Source organism: Protobothrops mucrosquamatus, unplaced genomic scaffold (genome assembly GCF_001527695.2).
Source record: "Protobothrops mucrosquamatus isolate PMUCROS unplaced genomic scaffold, P.Mucros_1.0 scaffold1522, whole genome shotgun sequence".
NCBI classification, from domain to species: Eukaryota; Metazoa; Chordata; class Lepidosauria; order Squamata; family Viperidae; genus Protobothrops; species Protobothrops mucrosquamatus.
Window position 1 is genome coordinate 44365 of NW_015387694.1, and position 20589 is coordinate 64953.

Here is a 20589-nt window from a genome sequence, read left to right on the forward strand (position 1 = left end):
ACATGGATATAACTTTCCAATTTCTGATTTCTTACAATAACAGTCAAGGAGGTACCAATTGAAAAATGGGAACTGATTAACTAAATCCCTGATTAGCTTAGCATACATTTACTTTAGAAAATGACAAAGAATTGCTAGATCAATATTCCTATTCAATCAAATGGAAGATTATAGTGGAACAAAATTCTAATGCAATCTTATATATCATTACCTGGATCTGTAGCAGACATGAAAGAACCGAATAATAAACAGTCAGTAAAGTGAAAATCACCAGAGTTCAGCTGATTGACATGCACCAGAGCCTTTACAAAGCCATACATTATCAACCTGCAGGATTGAAAAGGAAGAAGAAAAGGCTATTGAGAACAATTAAAATATGTTTAATGATCATCTTTACACAGACTTCTCATTAAACTATGAAGTTCTACTCATTAAATTTTTATCAGTACAGTTTTTGCTTTCATTGACTTTGTCAGTCTACTTCTATTTTAGCCCTGAACTATTGAATCAATTTTTTCTAGACATTTTGGAAATAAAGGAACCCCCAAACAAATATTTTTTCACTATTATCAGTTTCCTCACTTAGATGATATATTTAGACACTTATTTTTGAGAATAATATGAAGCAAACTGAAGAAGAGATTAGTCTGTCCAAACTTATAGACCTTTCACAGGACTAGCAGAAAATGAGGTACTGTGTTGGTGACATCAGATGCCGCTAAAGCAAGGGTCCCCAACCCCAGTCCGTGGACCAGCAATAGGCTGCAGCATGCCAGAAACCGGACCACACAAACAAGCAAAGCCCCATCTGCAAGATGGAGGCAGAACATGAAACCACGTCCCCTCCGGTCTGCAGAATAATCTCTCTCCAAGGAACCAGTCCCTGGTGCCCAAAAGGTTGGGGGCCACTGCGCTAAAGGGTTTGTTTAGCAGCTTTTCAGGTTTTCTTGATTTATTTATACTAATAATACAAGTACAAGCTATAAAAGGTTAAAGCTAGGCACTAAAAAGATAGCTATTAATATTTCTGAGAACAGTCAACCAACAAGTCAGTGCTGAGCATTATATATAAATCTTGACAATTTCAGAAATATGGAAAGAGAGGATGGAAGGGAAAGTGCTTTTAACACTAATAGAAAATTTCTGCAGTTATGTTATTTGATTGATGTAAGCAATATTAACATTATTTTCTCCTGTGTTATCACTTTCTGAGTATATTTAAATCTCATAAAAGTTATTCTCTTTCTGAAGTAAATATAAATGCCTTGCACTTAAATTCTTTCTGTTGTATCCTAAGCAATTTTATAGGACCTGGCCATAACAAGTACTGCTACATTGCCAGGGCTTGTGCTCCAAAGGACCTATCATGGCAGCATACTTTGTTATGTTGCCACCAATTTCATTATTTCCATCCCTAGTCCATTCTTAGAGTCCTGACTGCCCCCCTCTAGAAAATGGAGATGTCTTATCCAATTCTGCTCTTAGTGAGTGATGTTACTGTGTTGAATCCTACCACCAACTCTCAGCTGGTTATCTACCAACTAGAATAAATTAAGTAATTATGTTGAATGAAATGAAAAATATTTTGTTATTGTGTAGTTAGAATAAGGGTGTAAGAGCACAGTGTCATCGTCCATTTTGTGGCACTCAAAGCCCTCAGAGTAAGATAGGGCCCAAATTTTAGACTCTGCATTCCACTGGGACATCTAAGACTTAATATGGTTGCCTTAAGCCTTGCATAACTTTAAAGAACCCAGTATATATCTCAAATTCTGCTCCTTTTTAATGTGAGTTGTTACACACATTGAATAGGGAAGTGGATTTGATTGTATGCTTGTAGACACCATATATGATTAAAAAAAAATATTTAGGGATAATCCTGTTTCCAGCAAATAGAATTATTCATTCTTTCATTAAGATCAGTACAATTAGCAAACATCAATCATATATATTCCTTCGCCCCCTGTTAAATCTACATGGAAACAAATTACCAGCAAAATGATTGATGTACTGCACAGTATACTTAACAGATTATTTTCTCAATTATGATTTAATTACCCAGACTGCCTGACTTCAGACAACACATGGAACCATACATTGTACTCAGCTGTATAAATTCTCAATATTGGCTTAGAGAAAGCTGAGGCATCTTCATTTATTTCACTGTATTTAATAACAAATGAAATTTAGTGTATGAGGGTGCAGTACCAAATGAAACCAGCAGCTGAATTCTCGCAGTTGAAGATAGTATTGATATCGGTATTCATTTAAAATTGCAAAGAAGAAATTTAAATTGAGTTGACATCTTTGTTTAGATCACGGGCGTCAAACTTGCCACGTCACGTGATGTGTCGCAATGTATCACAACTCTTTTTGCATTGCTGGCAATGGGGTGGGCGCAGCTTGGGTATGATGAAACTGGCCTGCGGGCCGGCAGTTTGACACCCCTGATTTATATGTTGGTCTGTTCTATGTACTGTTCAGCCACATTGAATTTTCCTTTTCCAGATCCTGAATCTATTTATCAATTGAATGTCAAGGAGAGGCATTCACCATTGTTAAATCATGTCTTCTTGTAATTGTGCTAAAACATTAATCAATCTAGTTGTACTAAAATTGTATTAAATAGGGTTTTGTGCTCTGGTAATTTTAATGCACATCTCAGTAGCTCAGTGTATTTTTTAACCCAATATAGTATCCTGCTCTTATTAGATGCCCTCAGGCTTTTCTGTTCCTAGACACGATTATCTTATAGCCTAAAGCTCCTTTACAGATGATACTGTGTGAAAACATACGCTCAAATATAATGAAATATTGGTTGTTATCTCAGAACAGAGGCAATGTAACACAATAAAACTGAGGCAATATAGGAATAGAATATTTGTTCATTCTGTACAACAAAGACAAGCAAACTCAGACTATTAGGTATATTTAGAATTTAAAGAGTGTGTCACAAAATAGCTGTGACTAGGTGGGTTACTTTTGCATCCATAAAATGGTTGTTATATTTGGGGTATCTGGTAAAAAGACATATTTACCAGAAGGCAGATTGAGATCATTCCCTGTCATCACAGGGTGTACTATAGTAGTATAACCATTTGGGGTTTTTTCCCTGGGCAAGCAGACAGACTTCCAAACAAACTATTTTGTTGCAGTAATCGATCTTTTTAATTTTTTAAGCATGTCTCCATGTTCTTCGTGGAATTCAAAGCCATGTCAGCTGCCTATTTAGTCATTATTTTAAAGAAAGGAATATTTTACTATTGCGGTAAGTTGGAGTGGCTGTGAATTGAGTTTCAATGATATCGCTGAATGGAATTACACTTCCCTGTATCACAGCTGATTTGAAATTTTGTGTTGCTCCTGCTTGATTAGGACAGCTTTTATCCATTTGGAAACCATGATTAGGACAGCTTTTATCCATTTGGTGTAACCATTAATGCTTTCCTGGCTCAGTGCACAGTCACTCAACTGACTAGCTTAAACTTGTTCAAATTGCAGCTGCTTGGATAGCCACGGGTAGACCTAAATTTGTCCATATAATTCATCTAATCCAAGAGCTATATTGACCCACAGTCTGCCTCTGAATGCAACTCAAGATATTATCACCTCTGTACCTTATATATCTCAGAGCTTTAAGATACTTGTGGGCAATAAGAAATGATTTTTTATCACATTTTCCTTATGAATAAATACCCTGTTGCCTATCCCTAACCTATATTAATAGCTTTATTTGGCAAAAGATAATTAAGCTTTTTAAAGTTGTACTTGCCAAAAGGCAATTCCTTTATTCATGAGGAGTTGAGCAAGCTCCCCCAAAGCCCTTAATTTGTTATGAGTAATTTATCTGTTCAGATATTGTGAATGCAGGTCACCAGTGCTTTAAATATCCTATAAGCTGAACCACTGTGCTTTGTTCTTAATATAATGACTTCAACCTGGTTAGGTTCTTGATTTCACCATCCTGATTGCAGTGAGGAAATACTCTAAAACACGGGTGTCAAACTCCCCATGTCACATGACATGTCATGACTTATCGCAACGTTTTTGCATTGCTGGAACTGGGGTAAGCACAGCCTCTGCATGATGCAACCGGCCCGCGGGCCGGCAGTTTGACACCTCTGCTCTAAAAAGTATAGAACTACTAGGTCTACATTGCAAAAATCTGGATGACTGTTAGATGACAGAGAATTCTTTGCTATCTTCTAATAGTTATCTGATAACCCACAGAATGGGAAGCATACCATAGCTTTCTAATAAAGAAAGTTCTAGGATCATGCAGAAAAAATTACTGAAAACTAACAGAATTATATCTCCTTTTCAGGCCTTGATTTGAATGAATGAGTGATAAGGACAATGAGTAGAGAGAGATGGATATGATATCAGGATGCTAATACTGTACTCAATCCTTACATATTTTCTGGCAACAGGGACAGACATTTCTAAACAGTTTGTATGAAGTAGCTATATTTTTTACATTAAACATTATTTGGCTTAATTTGTTCAGTATTCCTTATGAAGTTTTGTTGCATTTTAGATAAAAGTATGAAAATCAATTCACACTAGGTGAAAGTAGATTTCTGCTTACTGCATTAGAAGTTACCTGTCAATGAAGAAAAGCTAAAATGAAGAACATGGTGGTTAGGGTTAAATTTACATTAGAGATTTTATTACAGCATAACATAAAATCTGAAGAACTGCTATGAAGAATATGTTCAGTACTTAGTCTCTAAATAATTACTGAAATCTCATAATTAGCAAGACAAACGAAGCATGAAACACTATCAATCGTAGACAGTTCAAAACTTGATGTTGCTGAATTTTTCATCTTACTCCAAATCATTTGAATTTTAAATCAAGTTATCAAAGCTTACCTTAGCTCTTCATACTGCTTCCGCACATTTTTCAAAGGAGCCAATTATATATACATTAACTAAATGAACTTTTAGAAAACATTCATACAGACCAATGAATAACCTTATGAAATTAATCAGAACTTAATTTGGACTACAACTATGCTCAATCAATTAATAATGCATTTGGAAAGGCTTTCATAGAGGAAGAATAAAGAAAAAGCAAAAGAAGCTGTAAAATAAATTACCTAGAAGCTAGTGCTATTGTAACAATGTACGACAATGACTGGTGTTCATAAATGTAATAATAATAATAATAATAATAATAATAATAATAATAATAATAATAATGATGATGATGATGATGATGATGATGATGATGATGATGATGGAAGGGACCTTGGAGGTCATCGAGTCCAACCCCCTGCTCAGGCAGGAAACCCTACACCATTTCGGACAAATGGCTGTCCAGTCTTTTCTTAAAAACTTCCAGTGTTGGAGCATTTATCGCTTCTGGAGGCAGGTTGTTCCATTGATTAATTGTTCTAACTGTCAGGAAGTTTCTCCTTAGTTCTAGGTTGCTTCTCTCCTTGATTAGTTTCCTTCCGTTGCTTCTTGTCCTGCCCTCAGGTGCTTTGGAGAATAGCTTGACTCCCTCTTCTTTGTGGCAGCCCCTGAGATATTGGTACACTGCTACCATGTCCCCCCTTGTCCTTCTCTTCATTAAACTAGACATACCCAATTCCAGCAACCGTTCCTCATATGTTTTAGCCTCCAGTCCCCTAATCATCTTTGTTGCTCTTCTCTGTACTCTTTCTAGAGTCTCAGCATCTTTTTTACATCGTGGTGACCAAAACTGGATGCAGTATTCCAAGTGTGGCCTTACCAAGGCATTGTAAAGTGGTATTAATACCACTTGTGTACCAATATGAAATGCTTTATCAACAAACTGCTTGATTAAATATCTTCTGTTCAGACAGTCATACAACATACATTAAATCAAGCACTTGTCTGGCACCTGTCCATCAAATTATGTTTCTTGGATAAAACAATATGATATATAATTAAAATAAGCTGGGAATTATTCTAATTAAGCTGGGAATTATTCTAATGTACAAACTTCATGCTCCCCCTTAGATGCCTACCCCTAGACACTCTCCTGGATTTGATTAATAGCTTATCTTCTGGTATTAAGTGACTTAAATTTCTGTGCCCTGGAATTGGGTCTGGGACAAGCTAGGGGTTTATGGCAACTATGATAGTGCCTGGCAAACCACTAGCAATATCTTAAAATGATTGTGGCTGACAAACATCTTGCTGCATTCCAAACATGATCCTTGATTTAGTAAATCAATTATTTATTAAGGTGTTCGAGAAGATGAAGTGCCACAAGAGATACTTAGAGCATCACTGAAGAAAGACCCAAAGCAAACTTGACAAAGCCTAATTATGAGTCTATAAAGCAAAATAAAATGTTATATGTCATGGTAAAAATATTTACCATGACATATAAATCTAGACCCAAATAGATTCTGTATGCTTTATATAGCAGGTGTAAAACTCTTCTTTTATCCGCTATCAATGTGCCTGTCCAGTCCAAATCAGGCTGGTTCACCATTGATTTTAGTTGCCAATACCTATAGAATTCCTTTACCTTCTTGATAGGAACCATGTCCTATCAGCGATTTGTTCCTTGTAGTGGTCAAGTGAGATTTCAAGGTCTCAGAAAACTGTTAAAAAGGCTTGAATTTGCCCTCCTTTTGGTCTATTTTTATACCATATTATTATGACACTGAAATCTTAATAATGGCTAAGGACAGCTCCATATGAACTTTTTTCTTATTTCCCAAGTTTCTGATTACACTTCAACATACAATAAGAATTAATTTGGTCTATTAGACTATTGTTAATTATGTATGATAGAGACCTGGGCATCTTTATGTGTTTATCAGTGTGTAGTACTCACTGAGAACTGACATATATCACCACTCAACTTTCTTTACCAATAACTGGGAAAAGAGAACCATCAGCCAACCTAGTGACCATTAGTTCACTGTTTGTGAAATGAGAAGATAGGGAAAAGGCTTTGATCTTGCTATAAAATTAATAGTATTAATTTAAATTTTTATTACACAACTGTGTAATCCTCGATTTATAACTGCAAGTGAGCCCAAAATTTATAAGTGTTAAGTGAGTTTTGCCCCATTTTATGACTTTTCTTGCCACAGTGGTTAAGTGAATCACTGCACACAGTTGTTAAATGAATCTGGCTTCTCCATTGACTTTGCTACTCAGAAGGTCACAAAAGAGGATCACGTGACTTCAGGATGCTGCAGCCATCATAAATATGAGTTAGTTGCCAAGCTTCTGAGTATTGATCACAGACCATGGGGATGCTACAATAGTTGTAAGTATGAAAAACAGTCATAAGTCATTATTTTCAATGCCATTGTAACTTTGAAAGGTCACTAAATGAAGTGTTGTAAGTCAAGGACTAACTGTACAGTATATTTCAAACCTTAAAATGAATATTCAAAGATGATTCTTTTTTAGTTTTGAAATATTAAAAATAAATTTAAAAGTGGACTACCAATGTCTCCAAGAGTTTATCAATTGAAAGACCCATTCTATGCCATGCTAAAATTATATCTAAACTGTATTTCTTCAGAGAGCAAACTAAGGAAATCATATTTTGAAATAATACTCCATATTCAACAGCTGTAATACAGAATGTGCACTTAGAAAATCTGTAGAGTCAAAGTATACAGATGGTGTAGAGTCAAAGTATACAGAAAGGAATGAATTTGTCTTGCTGGACCCTTGCTCTCTATCAGTATTAAGTATTAAGCTTGTGTAGTGACTTCCAGGTGTATTAAAACTATCACCTCCTGATTAGCTTGACCAAAGGGGATTCTAGGAGCTGTAATCCTAACATATCTGAAGAGTATCAGATTGGAAGATATTCATCCAGATTATAATTGACTTTTTCAACATGATGGAGCAATTAGTATAGGGAGTTCAGTAGGTATGAACCTCAGTGTTCATTGTATTTGGTGTAAATATTTTGGCCAAATTGTCTTATTTAGCCTTCTGTTGAAATATCAATTTTTATAGCTTAGGTTCCTGCAACTTAGTAAATTGTAATGAAGCTGGGTAGGTTGTGGTTTACCATGATGTTTCATGGTTAACTATGTTGTATAAATCCCCTCTGTGTCATAATTTTCCCCTATGGGCAAATATTCAGTTTCCTAATCTTGAAGTGATACAGTACTGAAATAAATTTCTATAAAAGCATTGCTTATGTTAAATAAATATATTTTCCCAATTCAGTGGAGTATTCAGTATTCAGTGGAGCTTACTTTAAGGAAACTGTTACTTTATATATCATAATACCCAATTATTAAAACCTGAGAATTTATTTTTACTCAAAATGCTCTGGAATGGATTTTTCTGATGCTTTATATAAAGATTGGGATATCACACTATTTTTGGAAAATGCAATTATACAACCATAAAGAGATAATTAAGATTACTTTGCGACTTTTGGAGTAATAGAAATGAGACTAGGGAATAGTTCATTGTAAAATCTGGAATGAATTTAACCATAAAAACATGTTTAATTGTATTTTCATTTTTATTGGATTAACTAAACTGCGCAGGGAGATTAATATGAAAAGATAATGCCTAGAAAATGGAATGACCTAAACCTCTTTTTTCTTTCTTTCTTAGGCTACTGGGTCTTTTGTTTACATGAGATGTCTGGGGAGGGTGCTTTAGTTGATTTGTGTCTATTGGTGATACTATGTGGATGTCATAGTATGTTGGTTGTTCCTGAGACGTTTTTGATATATGGTGGTAGTGCTACCATTTTTCTAGCTTGTGTAGGTTGTATTCTAATTGTTGGAGTAGCAGGCACTTTTTGATAAAGTTCATGGTGTTCTGGGTTGCTGCATTCAGATAAATCAGCCATTAAATTTAAGTAGGATGACTAAATTTCACCATCCACATAATTTGAGAAACCATGAGATTCTTAAATTTGAAAGAGAAATACAGTTTTTTTTTAAATTGGTTGATATTCTTCTGAAGGACAAATGAGCTTGAGTGAGTTCAACCACTTTCTAATATGCTTATCTATATATCTGGGCCATCTCATCCCTTCCAGAATTTTGTCTTTTGTAAAAAGAAAGAAAAATCCATATTTAAATATACTTTCATCTCTCAGTTTAAAAATGTTTCCTTTGCACAATATATGCATTTTTCAACTCTGAAATGTGTTTGGTCATTTGGGAATTGGCAAAGCTGTTAGATAATTAAGTTTGTGAACTGCACATTGGAATACTTCCCAGGCAAAGAAATACCAGGTAAAAGCTGGGGCATCCCTCAGTAGCTTTCCACTTTCTGAAAAATTGTAGCTTGAGGTATTTCTCTTTTCCCCTGTGGCTGTTTGAAGCATTCCCCAATGGATGAGTTGATTATGTAGTAGACAAATCTATAAACTATGTTATAAAAAGTACAGCAATGAAGTAAATGAAGAATGCTGTAATTACGTAATGCTCGTTAAGCCCTTGATTTATTCCAGGAAAACAGTAGTTTTGAGAGGCCATCACAATAACCAAATAGTCTCACTTTGGCAATTAGAGAATTTTTTAAGCAATGGGATACTTTTGCCTGAGCCTCTCTCTTTTGTCACAGATGGTTTCTAAATACTACTCATTTTGTATCCTATCCCTCCCATAGGCTAGTTTCTTCTAGCTCTGTAACTTGGTGCCCAAAGATAGTTTACTTTTTGCCCTGAATAAATTCATTTCTATTATGAGTCATTTCAAATTTTGTTTGCAGTACTAGCTCTCCTTCAGATGCAAAGGGGATACTGATACTGTGAATAAGATAGCTTCACACATTCCTATTATTGCAGGAATGTTATCCCTGTGGATATCATTGTATCATTGCACAAGGAAGCAATATAGTGATATGTCTAATATATATTAGAGGTCTCCAATTGCAAATCCTAGAATTTTCAGCCAGATGGCTTTCAAGCTGGCTTGAAATACTAATATCCTGATGACTATATCTCAAGATCACTTGGTATAGATCCAGAGTAATCACACTTGCATAGCCCCCAGAAAATATCTTTCAGGGGTTTTTTCCCCTTTAAACTGTTGCTGGCTTCTCTTTCTCTTCATAGAATGTTGGACTTCAAAAATCTGTTCAATGAGAATTTTGAAAAGAAAGCCAACTGATTCCCTTATGCAGTGATACAGAGAAATGAAATGAAAAGCCCTTTTAATAATGGGAATCAGGAAAGTTATAAAATTATAAGAGAGGCAATGATATTCAAACCTTTCCAGTTCTGGTAATAAAGTTGGCTGGGAAACTGGAACTGCAGTCTCAATAATATTTGAATTGGAGAAGAGTTTTCCTAATCAAAGGGGAATTGCCTTCAGGCATGACTAGAGAAGGAACCTCCATGTGACTGCCCCATAATTAAAGTAACAGATACTTTATGGTTCTGGAATAAACACACACACACACACACACTCAAACAAACAAACCCACAAGCTATATGGAACTCTTCGAAAGAAGATTATTTTATTCTGCTCTTCCCTGACATTTGAATTTTCTGCCAAGCTGCTGACGAAACAAATAGCTTTTACAATATACGTTTCTGCTGAGCTTAGATGCAGTGCACTTTTGGTGACAAGGACTGGGATATGGGAGGATGATATGGGAAGAGGCAGGGTATGACACCCAGAACGCCCTCTAACTTGAGCCATTCACATAATCCCTGATATGCACAAAGTTAAAAAAAATGCATAGAACAGCTTGGACACCTTTGCAGAGTATTTTTTTTCTTTAAAATTTCCAGAACTGAAAATAGCTGCTGAGATTCAGTTTTCATGCATGATCTGTGGCTTAAAATTAAGCCCAATTAAATAACAATTGAAAAAGCACAGTTTGAATCTGACTAACTTTGCTTGGAGATACAGACTTGAATGTCTTCCATCCTATTTTCTTTCTGCTGCCAAAATAGAAGAATCTTAATTTGCCCCACTCTCTGAGACACATGTGAATTCAAAATTTATTTAATAAACTCATAGTCCTCCAGAGTCCCTCCATCATATTCATGCATATGATGCTAACCCCTTTCAGTTTATTTATTAATTCATCATAGGATATATATATATTTATTTATTTTTTTATTTGAAACATTTATATAGCTGCCTATCTTATTATCAGCTCTGGGTGGCTCCCAATCTAAAGTTAAAACAGCTTCAAAGCAATATTAAAATTTAAAGACTAAACACTAAACATGACATAAGGATTTAAAAAAAAAATGTCTGCCTTTGTGAGTCAATTACAAAACATTTATTTAGAAGATATCCTGCTTTTAAGAATTTGGAGGTCCATCACCTTAATGTTTTTATTAAAAAATTGCCCAGGACTATGCAGGGTCAGAAGCATTCTTGAAAATAAAGAGTATGTTGGAAGTTGATGAGACTAAAAGAAAATGAAAGTTTGAAAGACAAAAAGTCATTAAAGCATATCAGGGCATGGGAATGTTAATCAGAAATGCATTAGCAGACAGCAAGAATTAAAGAGGCAGTTATTTAATTTGTGGTCAATAGATTATTTTCTTCTTCCATTGAAATCTTTAATTAGCCTTCTCTTGATAAGAAAATATGGTTTACTTTGCAAAAAGACAGACTGATAATAAAACTGCTATAATGTCATTTTACTAATATTTGATGGATTGTGTCCTATTTAAGAGAACTTTGACTTAAAAGAAATAAATCTAGATCCAATGTTTTACTAAAGGTGAATGATGAGTTCAGTTTCTCCAACAGTATCTGCTGGTTGCTCTTCCACCAAATCTTCACCTTGACTAATTTCACCTTCATGATACTTGTACCTTCAGGATTCACTGGGTACCATGTCTTGTTCTTGACCTTACAACAAGGAATTCTGTTCACATTCACATTCATTTGAGTTTTGGGGGTTGCCTGTCATTTGGGGACTTCTCACATTCAGATGAATACAAATACAATGGCACTTTGATTTTGATCCTCAACGTGAAGTAGTTGAAGATTAAGGAGGCAGGACAAACACTACAGCAGGAATGTCAAACTGCCGGCCCATGGGCTGGATGTATCATAAAGAAACAGCGGCCATCCCATTGCCAGCAATGGCAAAAAAGGCACGATACGTCGCGGCACATCACATGACGTTGCGAGTTTGACATTTTATGATATAAAACATATGGTGTACATATGGTGAAGCATTTTAAAAGCACAACTAAATGTAATAATTTATCCCACAAATCCAGATTTTTACATTCTGTACAGGAAACTCGCATGTGCCATATTTGATTGAAAAGCAGGTGACAATGAATTTAAGCCATCAATCCTGAAAAGGAAATAAGATAGATATTTCCAGGCAAATGTCCTGTGCTGCGTCTGACTTCTGCACTAATAAATACTGGATTACCAATTCCAGTTGAAGCCAGTTCCTAGAGATTTCTTTCTCACATGTACGTACACATATGTAGATATTTGGTTCATACACAGCCTATTCTGTTATACAGAAATAAAAGCACCTATCACTTTTTCCTTCTTGCTTTCCAGCAGAAAATATCACAAAAAGAAGAAAATAGAATGGAGGTGTGACAAGGGTAGCTTCAACAGGAACAAAAGTCAGTAGAAAAGAGATGCAAACTGGATGGACAATGAAATAATTATCTGGATGAGCCTTCACTCCATAATGGAAAAATACTTAAATGCAGCCCTCATTATATCCACTTAATTCAAAAGGATTAATTTCAGAATTGGAGAAGTTTCTTGGATGAGAAATAAAACGTTTTCTGGAAAAAAATCAAGAAAGTCCAGCTGCCTTTTGGAAAGTACATTTGGGATAATTTCAGTCCAGTTCACACTGTGGCTTTTCACATAGCTTCAACATACAGATGGCAGAAAAACATCAGGAATGTTAACTTTTCTCCAATTTCATGATAATAGCATAGCCAGTTTGCTATGAAAAGGGGTTGGTTGAATGTCTGTGACTGTGTATTATAAACTGTTGCTGTTTATGAAACCCCATCATAAAACATCTCTCTTTGTTTATGTATGGATATATTTGTGGAACCACAAATTACTTCCTCATTTTGTCATTTCTAATAATTTCTATTCTAGACAGCTTTGTGGAATGACCTTTAGTCCTGTATAAGTAGGTTTCTTCAGTAAATGCTTATACTCTCTAGATGTGTTTCTTTCCTTCAAACCACTTCAAATTATATGCCATCTCTTTTTAATATTTTCCCCACGGGCTGCCATCAGGTATTATTCCTTTTATGTAAATGTCATTTTTCCAGCAGTGCATTTTGCTTAAAACAGCCACAATCAATTATACATGAGTAACTATCCCCAGAATTGTCTTCGGTAGTCACTGTGCTGTTGAATACTATGCCAGTCTTAAGTCTCCCCACCTGTGGGTAAATCTACCGTCTAAAGGATTTGTAAGCCCCAGTATATATTTTGTTTAAACTGTAATTAGAATGCACAGTTCAGTGCTCTGATGACTTAAGCATCTTTAAAATCCACATTAGTCCTGTACCTTTTTGGCGGAAATGATTAAGTGGAAAATTGCCATAAATGCTTTCTGGGTGAAGCAAATGAATGATAATTAAATCAGATGAAGTGGAGATGCAACTGAGAGACTTCAGCTGTATTTTACACCAAGCATTTACTCTACACAATATGCATCATTTTTTTAAGTTTAAAAGGATTTTTATATTCCTTTGATAAACACTGCTCTTTTTAGAACAACAATTTTTGTGAACAATTGGCAACATGTGGCTTTACAAGAATGGAAATCTAGTTAATACATTCCAAAATGAAATATGGATTACCCAATAGTGGGTCTGAATATGTTAACATGCTACCCCCAAGATTATTTTGCATGCATAGCCCTTTTACAACCTTCGCCAACCTGAAACTCTCCAGATATATTTAGATAATAACTTTCAGGATTGCCAATCAACATGCCCAATGGTTACTATACTTTAGGGTGGACTAATTCTGATTACAGTTGCTATAAACCAGTTATGTGATTTTCCACCCTTTCCTTATTTTGAGATAGGAGCTCTGCAAACTATGGCTAATCTATAACGAAACATGTACCATAAAAAGCATGAATATTCTTTCCAAACTTTAACTCTAACTGCAACACTAAACTTCTTGCTTACCATTTGAATTACTATGATGTGCTCTCAGTCTCTTCCAAACATTAAGTACAGTCCTCAGTTGTCCAAAAGCTACTTCCTCTACTCTATATCATAAAAGCAAAACACATGGGTAATAGTTATCATGTTATCATGTACGGAATGCAATATGCCATAATAATAAGAAAGTTTCTTCCAAAACCAAAGGGAGATAGTAACTTGATTGGCTGAGAAGAGAAAGAAATAAGAAGAAAATAATACAATAGTATCAGGATATTTGCGATCATGTGCCTAAAAAATAGTCTGAACATATAATTAAAATTATATAGCCACTGTAAAACATCAGTAGCATTCAGGGTAAAGACTACAATGAGACTAAGAAATGCTCTCAAATGTACAAAGATTTGCTTTGGACTAAATCAACCTTATGTGGACTTTCTAAGTACATGGATATGAGAGACTCGTGTGATTTTCAGAGATTTTGAGTGACATAGCATGACAAATACCTAGAGTGCCATTAGAGTAAAACAAAGAGTTCAGCAGAGAAGAGACTTTCCTAAATATTATCTTGTGGCAATAAGGGCAAAAACACAGAAAGTCAACTGGTGGCTTCCTCAGAGTTATCCAGTTCCTTCTAGGAAAGGAAAGAGACTGCAGGATCACTTGCCGGGCTTCTCCGGGAACTATTCTAGGCCCTGTTGCTTGAATTTAGTCAGAGCTGGAATTTGGTTGAGAGGACCTATGCAATTGCACGTGGCACAGTTTTGCCAGGTATCTGGGAAGAGTTCTCAAACCTGTAAGTCCTGGTAAAGTAGACAGGAGCTACTCTCTCACCACTCCTATTTAACACTTACATGAAGCTGGTGTAGTCCTCTCTTAATACGGGGTATGGCACTGTACATATATTGATGATATCCTGTCTTGAGCCAAGAAGCCCAAACCCTGAAAGCTATTTGGGCTTGGATGGAGGAGAAAAGGTTTTGGATCCATCCTAGTAAGACGAAGTGACTGGGTTTTAGAACCCCAGCTCTGGAGATTTGTCACCTTTTCATTCTTCCCAGGGGTGGATGTCTGCCAAGGGGTGCACAGAATTGGTGAAAAACTTGGAGGTCTTCTGCCAAAAAGTACCATGTGACTAAAGGAAATCTTTATAGTTATGTTTTAATCTTGTATGCTGCCCAGAGTTAATCTTGTGAGAAATTGTTTAAATAAATAAATTTATACAAATCTAAAACTAAGTTCATATTTTCCCACTGGACCAAACTCCCTCTCAAGAAGTAACTTTAATTAGGATAAAAATCTTTTTTGACCTTAATACCTATACATCACAGAGAAATTTACTAGCCAGTATAAATCCAATATTTATCTACCTTACTAAAAGTGAGTTAATTCAGTATTTCCACATCTGCTTACTTACTAACAAGTGTAAGAGCTATATTTAGCTTTTTGCAAAATAATATAGGATGAATAATTCCAAGTTAGAAGATTCAGGCAAAATAATATAGGATGAATAATTCCAAGTTAGAAGATTCAGACTCTCAAAAATCACTATGTCAAAGTTTTCATTTAAATGAATTTAAACCATATTTCACAAACTCATGATTTGAATAAACCACAATAGATTGAATTTACACATTAAGTCTAAACTACTTTCCAAGACATTGAGGCCAGATTCATTACAGTACACTAAACTATAACATTCTGATACATGCAAATAATAGTATTCTTTTCAGTTACAAGACACATTTTTAAAAATAAAAATTGCCATAATCTTATCTCCAAGATTTTAGGGGAAAGCATCAAAACCTCCTGAGGTTTAGGAATGTGCCAGATTATTTCACATTCTTTTGTGAAATTTAAAAAATGCTTTTTATTAAAATTGGGATTTTTGGACATCAGTCCTGTCCCTTTTTTAGCCCCAATCCATTCACTAAAACTGAAAATGCTACACAGTTGATAGATACATAGCAATGCTGTAGCTAATCTGGAAACAGCTTTTGCAGAAATAGGTGTTAAAACACTGTCATTTTTTTTCTGACAAAAGACAACACTGCTGTTAAAACCATAGGGCTGTTGATTGCAAATCAGTCAATTCTCTGAATAGCAGCAATTATTGCTTTTCCACAGTCCTATGGTAGGATTAAAAATAAGTCAGAGAGGAACTGACATTTTCTACTATTGTTTCCACATTCTATTATTTGTGTGGACTCTACCAAAGACACTTGAATGCACTGCAGAGATAACCATTTATAAGAACTAAATTGGGCTGCCTGACATCATCATGTTTTGCTTTCATTACATACACACTTCTAAATGTTATTTTATCTCTTGATATAAAAGTAAAGAAATGCAGATACAGGAATGAAGAATAAAGCTAGAATATCATTGAAGAATAAATCATTGTTATGCACATCTCTTTGTGTTTTTTAATTACTGTTTATTACTACATTCATTTTTAAAGGTTTAGTTCATTAATGGGATGCAGCAACAAGTGAAACCAAAGATGAAGAATGCTTTGAATAAACTTTTTACTAAGGACAAGTTGCATTGTAGGACTAAGACTCTACAGTATATATGAGTTTTGCTTAATTTTACTCTGTAAAATTGTTAAACGTATTATGATTTAAAAAAAAAGACTTAGACTAGAATTAATTCTGCAACTTTGGCAATATTCTTTTAGTCTTTAGTTGCAATAGCAATCAGATGCATATTTATATTTTAAAGATAAGTAGAAACAGATATAAACTTGGGAAACTTTTAATATAAAAGTCACTTGCCTCTCTGGCCTATCACTTATATTGCTTATAGTTGAATAAGCCATATGAAGCTTTCGGCACTGTCAAGATCAAAGTTTAAAATGACTGACTGAACCTTAGGGCCTGCCTTCCAAGGATGTTGGTGCTCTTCTCAAAAAATCTCTTGGAAACATTGGATAGAGCATTAAGAACCTCCAGTGTGGGAGCACTGATGGCTGGTGCCATGATCTTCTCTTCCTCATGCTATTCTTGGCAAATCAGTGTGTTCAGTTACCCACCATTCTCCACTTAGCTCACAGCTTCATAAGATCTTGATTCTGGCTAAGAATATAATTATTCTTATTATCACATTTTTGGCAGGACAATTTTTTTTTTGTAGCAGTGAACTACCTATAAGAACTTATGTCCTTTAGGGATTCATATTAACTATCAAGCCATTTTTAAATCTTTCCTTTCTTTAGTTTTTTAGTTTCTTTTATGTATCCAGTGTAACATCTTTTTCCATGTCATTCTTGTAGTCTGTCATTTTTAAATCCACTTTCAAATTAGTCTTGATCTGGTCAGATTAAAACTTGTTCCACTTCCAAAATATCTTTTCAACACACTCTGTCTATAGAATCTTAAATTTAACTTCTGGGTCCATTGTTCAAAAATATCTTTCAATATATGCAATGTTAAAATATTTTGCTCCATTTTGTATTTGTATTTGCTGGATTTAAGTGTTCTTTTCGTTTAAGCATAGTCTAGAGTTCTATCTGGTTCTCTTTAATGTCCAGCTTTAAAGTCTTATTTTATTATTTTTTTAAAGAATTCTAAACAAAAACATTTCGCATGGGAAGGATTGCTATAATAAATTCTAAAATCTTATTTCAAATTTATCTGGACCCTGTTTGCAACTTTTTAAAATCAAAGTTGTTTATTTGTTTAAAAAAATAACTCCTTAAAATTTAACATTTCTTTTGCTAAGGATTGAAGGAAGTACATTTAGTGCTCAAAACTTGTCAATCCCAAAGTGATTAATGACTGAAAAGCAGTCAACAAGCAGTTTCTGAAAGTGATTAGAAAAGGAAGTAGACAATTCCAGTCGCCTTTCTCTGTGGTTGTAGGTTCTGCTTTTCTCAGAGCTATTTTCAGTCTGTCATTTCTTTCCTAGTATACTGTTTTATTATAGTTATGTATTAATGTTATGTAATTTAATACATATCATTAATATGTAATATGTAATTTAATACATTGCTTTGAAATATTTTACTTTAGAATATCAGGTACAAATACTACTGAATAAGTTAATAAAGCAAAAGTATTTTCTTCTGGTTCATATACCTTTTGGTAATGAAATTTATTTCATAAAATTAAACTGCCAAAAGAACAATAATAGGTGGTAGTTTCTAATCATGCATAGCAAGTGAGAAACAAAATCCATATTATGATAAATAATTGTCTATCATAAAAAAATCTTTTTGGTACATTTAAATTAAGTTTGTAAGACTCAAATCCCAGGTTAAAGCATCTGCTAATCAAACCTGTAAAAGGAGTCTGACGGGAAAAATAGCTAGCTTGCTTGCTATAGATGACCTCCTGAAAGTTCAACACAGTTTTTACATGGGGTGAAATAATATGAACATTTCATATTGCAAAGGCATTTTGAGATGTGATCCACAGGAAACAAGGCGATGCCCCTGCCTAACAAGCAAACAAATCATAATGGGAAGGTTATGTCCAAATTCAAGAAAATCAATAGATTTCTTATATAGAAAGTCAGCACCCACCCACCCTTCTAGAAAAGGAAATATTTGGGGGTATATTAAAAAAGGTAGAATATTATATTTCATCAAAGGAATAATGGAGAAAAATCTTAAAAGGCAGAAACCAGTCTCTCTGCCCCAAGCAGAAACTCAGGAGCCCAGCTCTTTAGAAATGCAGATTCGGGGCACACCATTCATAAGCAAAACCCCTTCAGCCTCCACAACTGATGGGATTAAGAATGTACATTCCCCCACCTAAAATCTAAAGAGCATTCCACACCCTCTTCAGACTAGCAAAAGACACAAAAGCCCACTTCATTGCACAACCCAGAAACATTTCTACTTCAAAGTCTCAAAGCCCTATAAAGATCCACCCACTCTCAACTCCATTTGATCAGCTATCTCACAACCACATGCTGCTGGTGGTTCTGTTCATCAATAAACTGGAATCTTTTTTCCAAACAGCCAGCCTCTATTTTTATTTCCAGTGTCTTAGCCTCCATTTTATTTACTCCCAGCTTGGAACTGGACCTGATAATTTTTATTTCAACACTCAGAAATAGTTGTACTATATAGCTTCTGAATTTGGCTGTTGAACCTTGGAAAGCTTGGAAACCAATTGTGCTGAATTCTAATACCAGTACCTATTCATACTGTCAGCATCCAGTTAACTCTCTTAAGAGCCCATTTTATCTTCATTACTAGGTGAATAAAGCCTGTAGTGTTAGAAATGGTGTTTGAAAAGACTTCATCTAAAGGGTGGGTTAAAAAGCTGTTCTGTCCATGCAGAGCTTTGATCTTTCCTGCCCCTTCTCCCTTCTATAAACAAGACTGTGGAAGTCTGGCTAAAATCTCAGTTAACAGGAACTAAATCGATAGCAAAGATCTCATCTAAAGCCTGATCTGAAATACCTACAGCAAATATCAGAAGAATGTCTGTCTAACTTTAAAGTAAGGATTTGTAATATTGAAATTAATGTCTCTGAAAGATAATAAAACATCGCTCAAATATTATTAATACAAAGGGATCTTCATACAGTATTTATATTTGATGGAAAGAAATACTGCCATAAGCCTCCTAAACAACATCTCAAAAATGAATTTGTAGATGAAAGAAACTTCAGAGCATACAGAAATTTTTATATAGTGCTTTGGTGTTCTATTTTCTGTTGCCTTCTCTTTTTCTTCCCTGAAGCACAACATAGCAACATTAAAAAAAGAGAACTCCTTGCTTCAAAGTAACTTAACCTGCCTCTAGGCATTCTTCATAACTAACCCAGTTTGTCATATTTGAAAGATCGTCTGCTTTTCCAATATCTGTTCAGAAAAATTAAGATCAACACTGACAAATGAAAAGATGGAATTTCTTGTGGGATTTGCTCCAAACAGATTAATGGAAACAATCTAGAACAATTTCATTTAGAAAGGGGAGACTAGATATTAATGTGTGAATTAGTGAGTTTTTGAATAATCATCCACAGATGGTGTAAAAACAAGGCTTATCATGTTAGATATTATGAGCCATTCAATTACCAAGCTGTAATTTATGTGACTGTATTATAGCTGGATACAAGTTATTGATAATCAGATAACAAATTTAATATAAAATCTCTGTTTGGATGTTATGAAATGGACTAAAAGCACCAGATAACTAATAATGAGAAACACTACTGCATTACAAAAGGATTAACAACACATTACAACGGCATTAAATTTTTTTTAAACTGCCAGCCAAAACAGTGGCAAGGCTGAGAATGAGGAGAAAATAAAGTATTGCAGAGAAGCAAGATTGAGATTGAAATAAGTCAAAGAATGGAACTTCAACCCTCACTGAAATGGAATAACAATACCACACAGGATGGTGAGCCAAGAAATGTTTCCTGCCTACATCCTTCTTCTGAGCTGCTGTTGCTTTTAAACCAGGGGTGTCCAAACTTTTTTCAAAGAGGGCCAGATTGGATGAAGTGAACGTGCTGGAGGGCCGAACATTTTTCCGAACATTCTTTGAACCATTACAATTA

The 20589-nt window shown here is 34.8% G+C and overlaps 1 protein-coding gene across 1 annotated transcript in view; it reads right to left on the reverse strand.

Moving 5' to 3' along the window:
* Positions 1–20589, reverse strand: part of LOC107293169 (sodium/hydrogen exchanger 9) — a gene marked incomplete at its 3' end in the record, with an annotated part of 98060 nt that overhangs the window by 44142 nt on the left and 33329 nt on the right. Inside the window, exon 5 of the mRNA XM_015822312.2 lies at positions 212–327. Within this exon, the coding sequence (XP_015677798.1) occupies positions 212–327 (116 nt within the window). The remainder of the gene's footprint in view (positions 1–211; positions 328–20589) is intronic.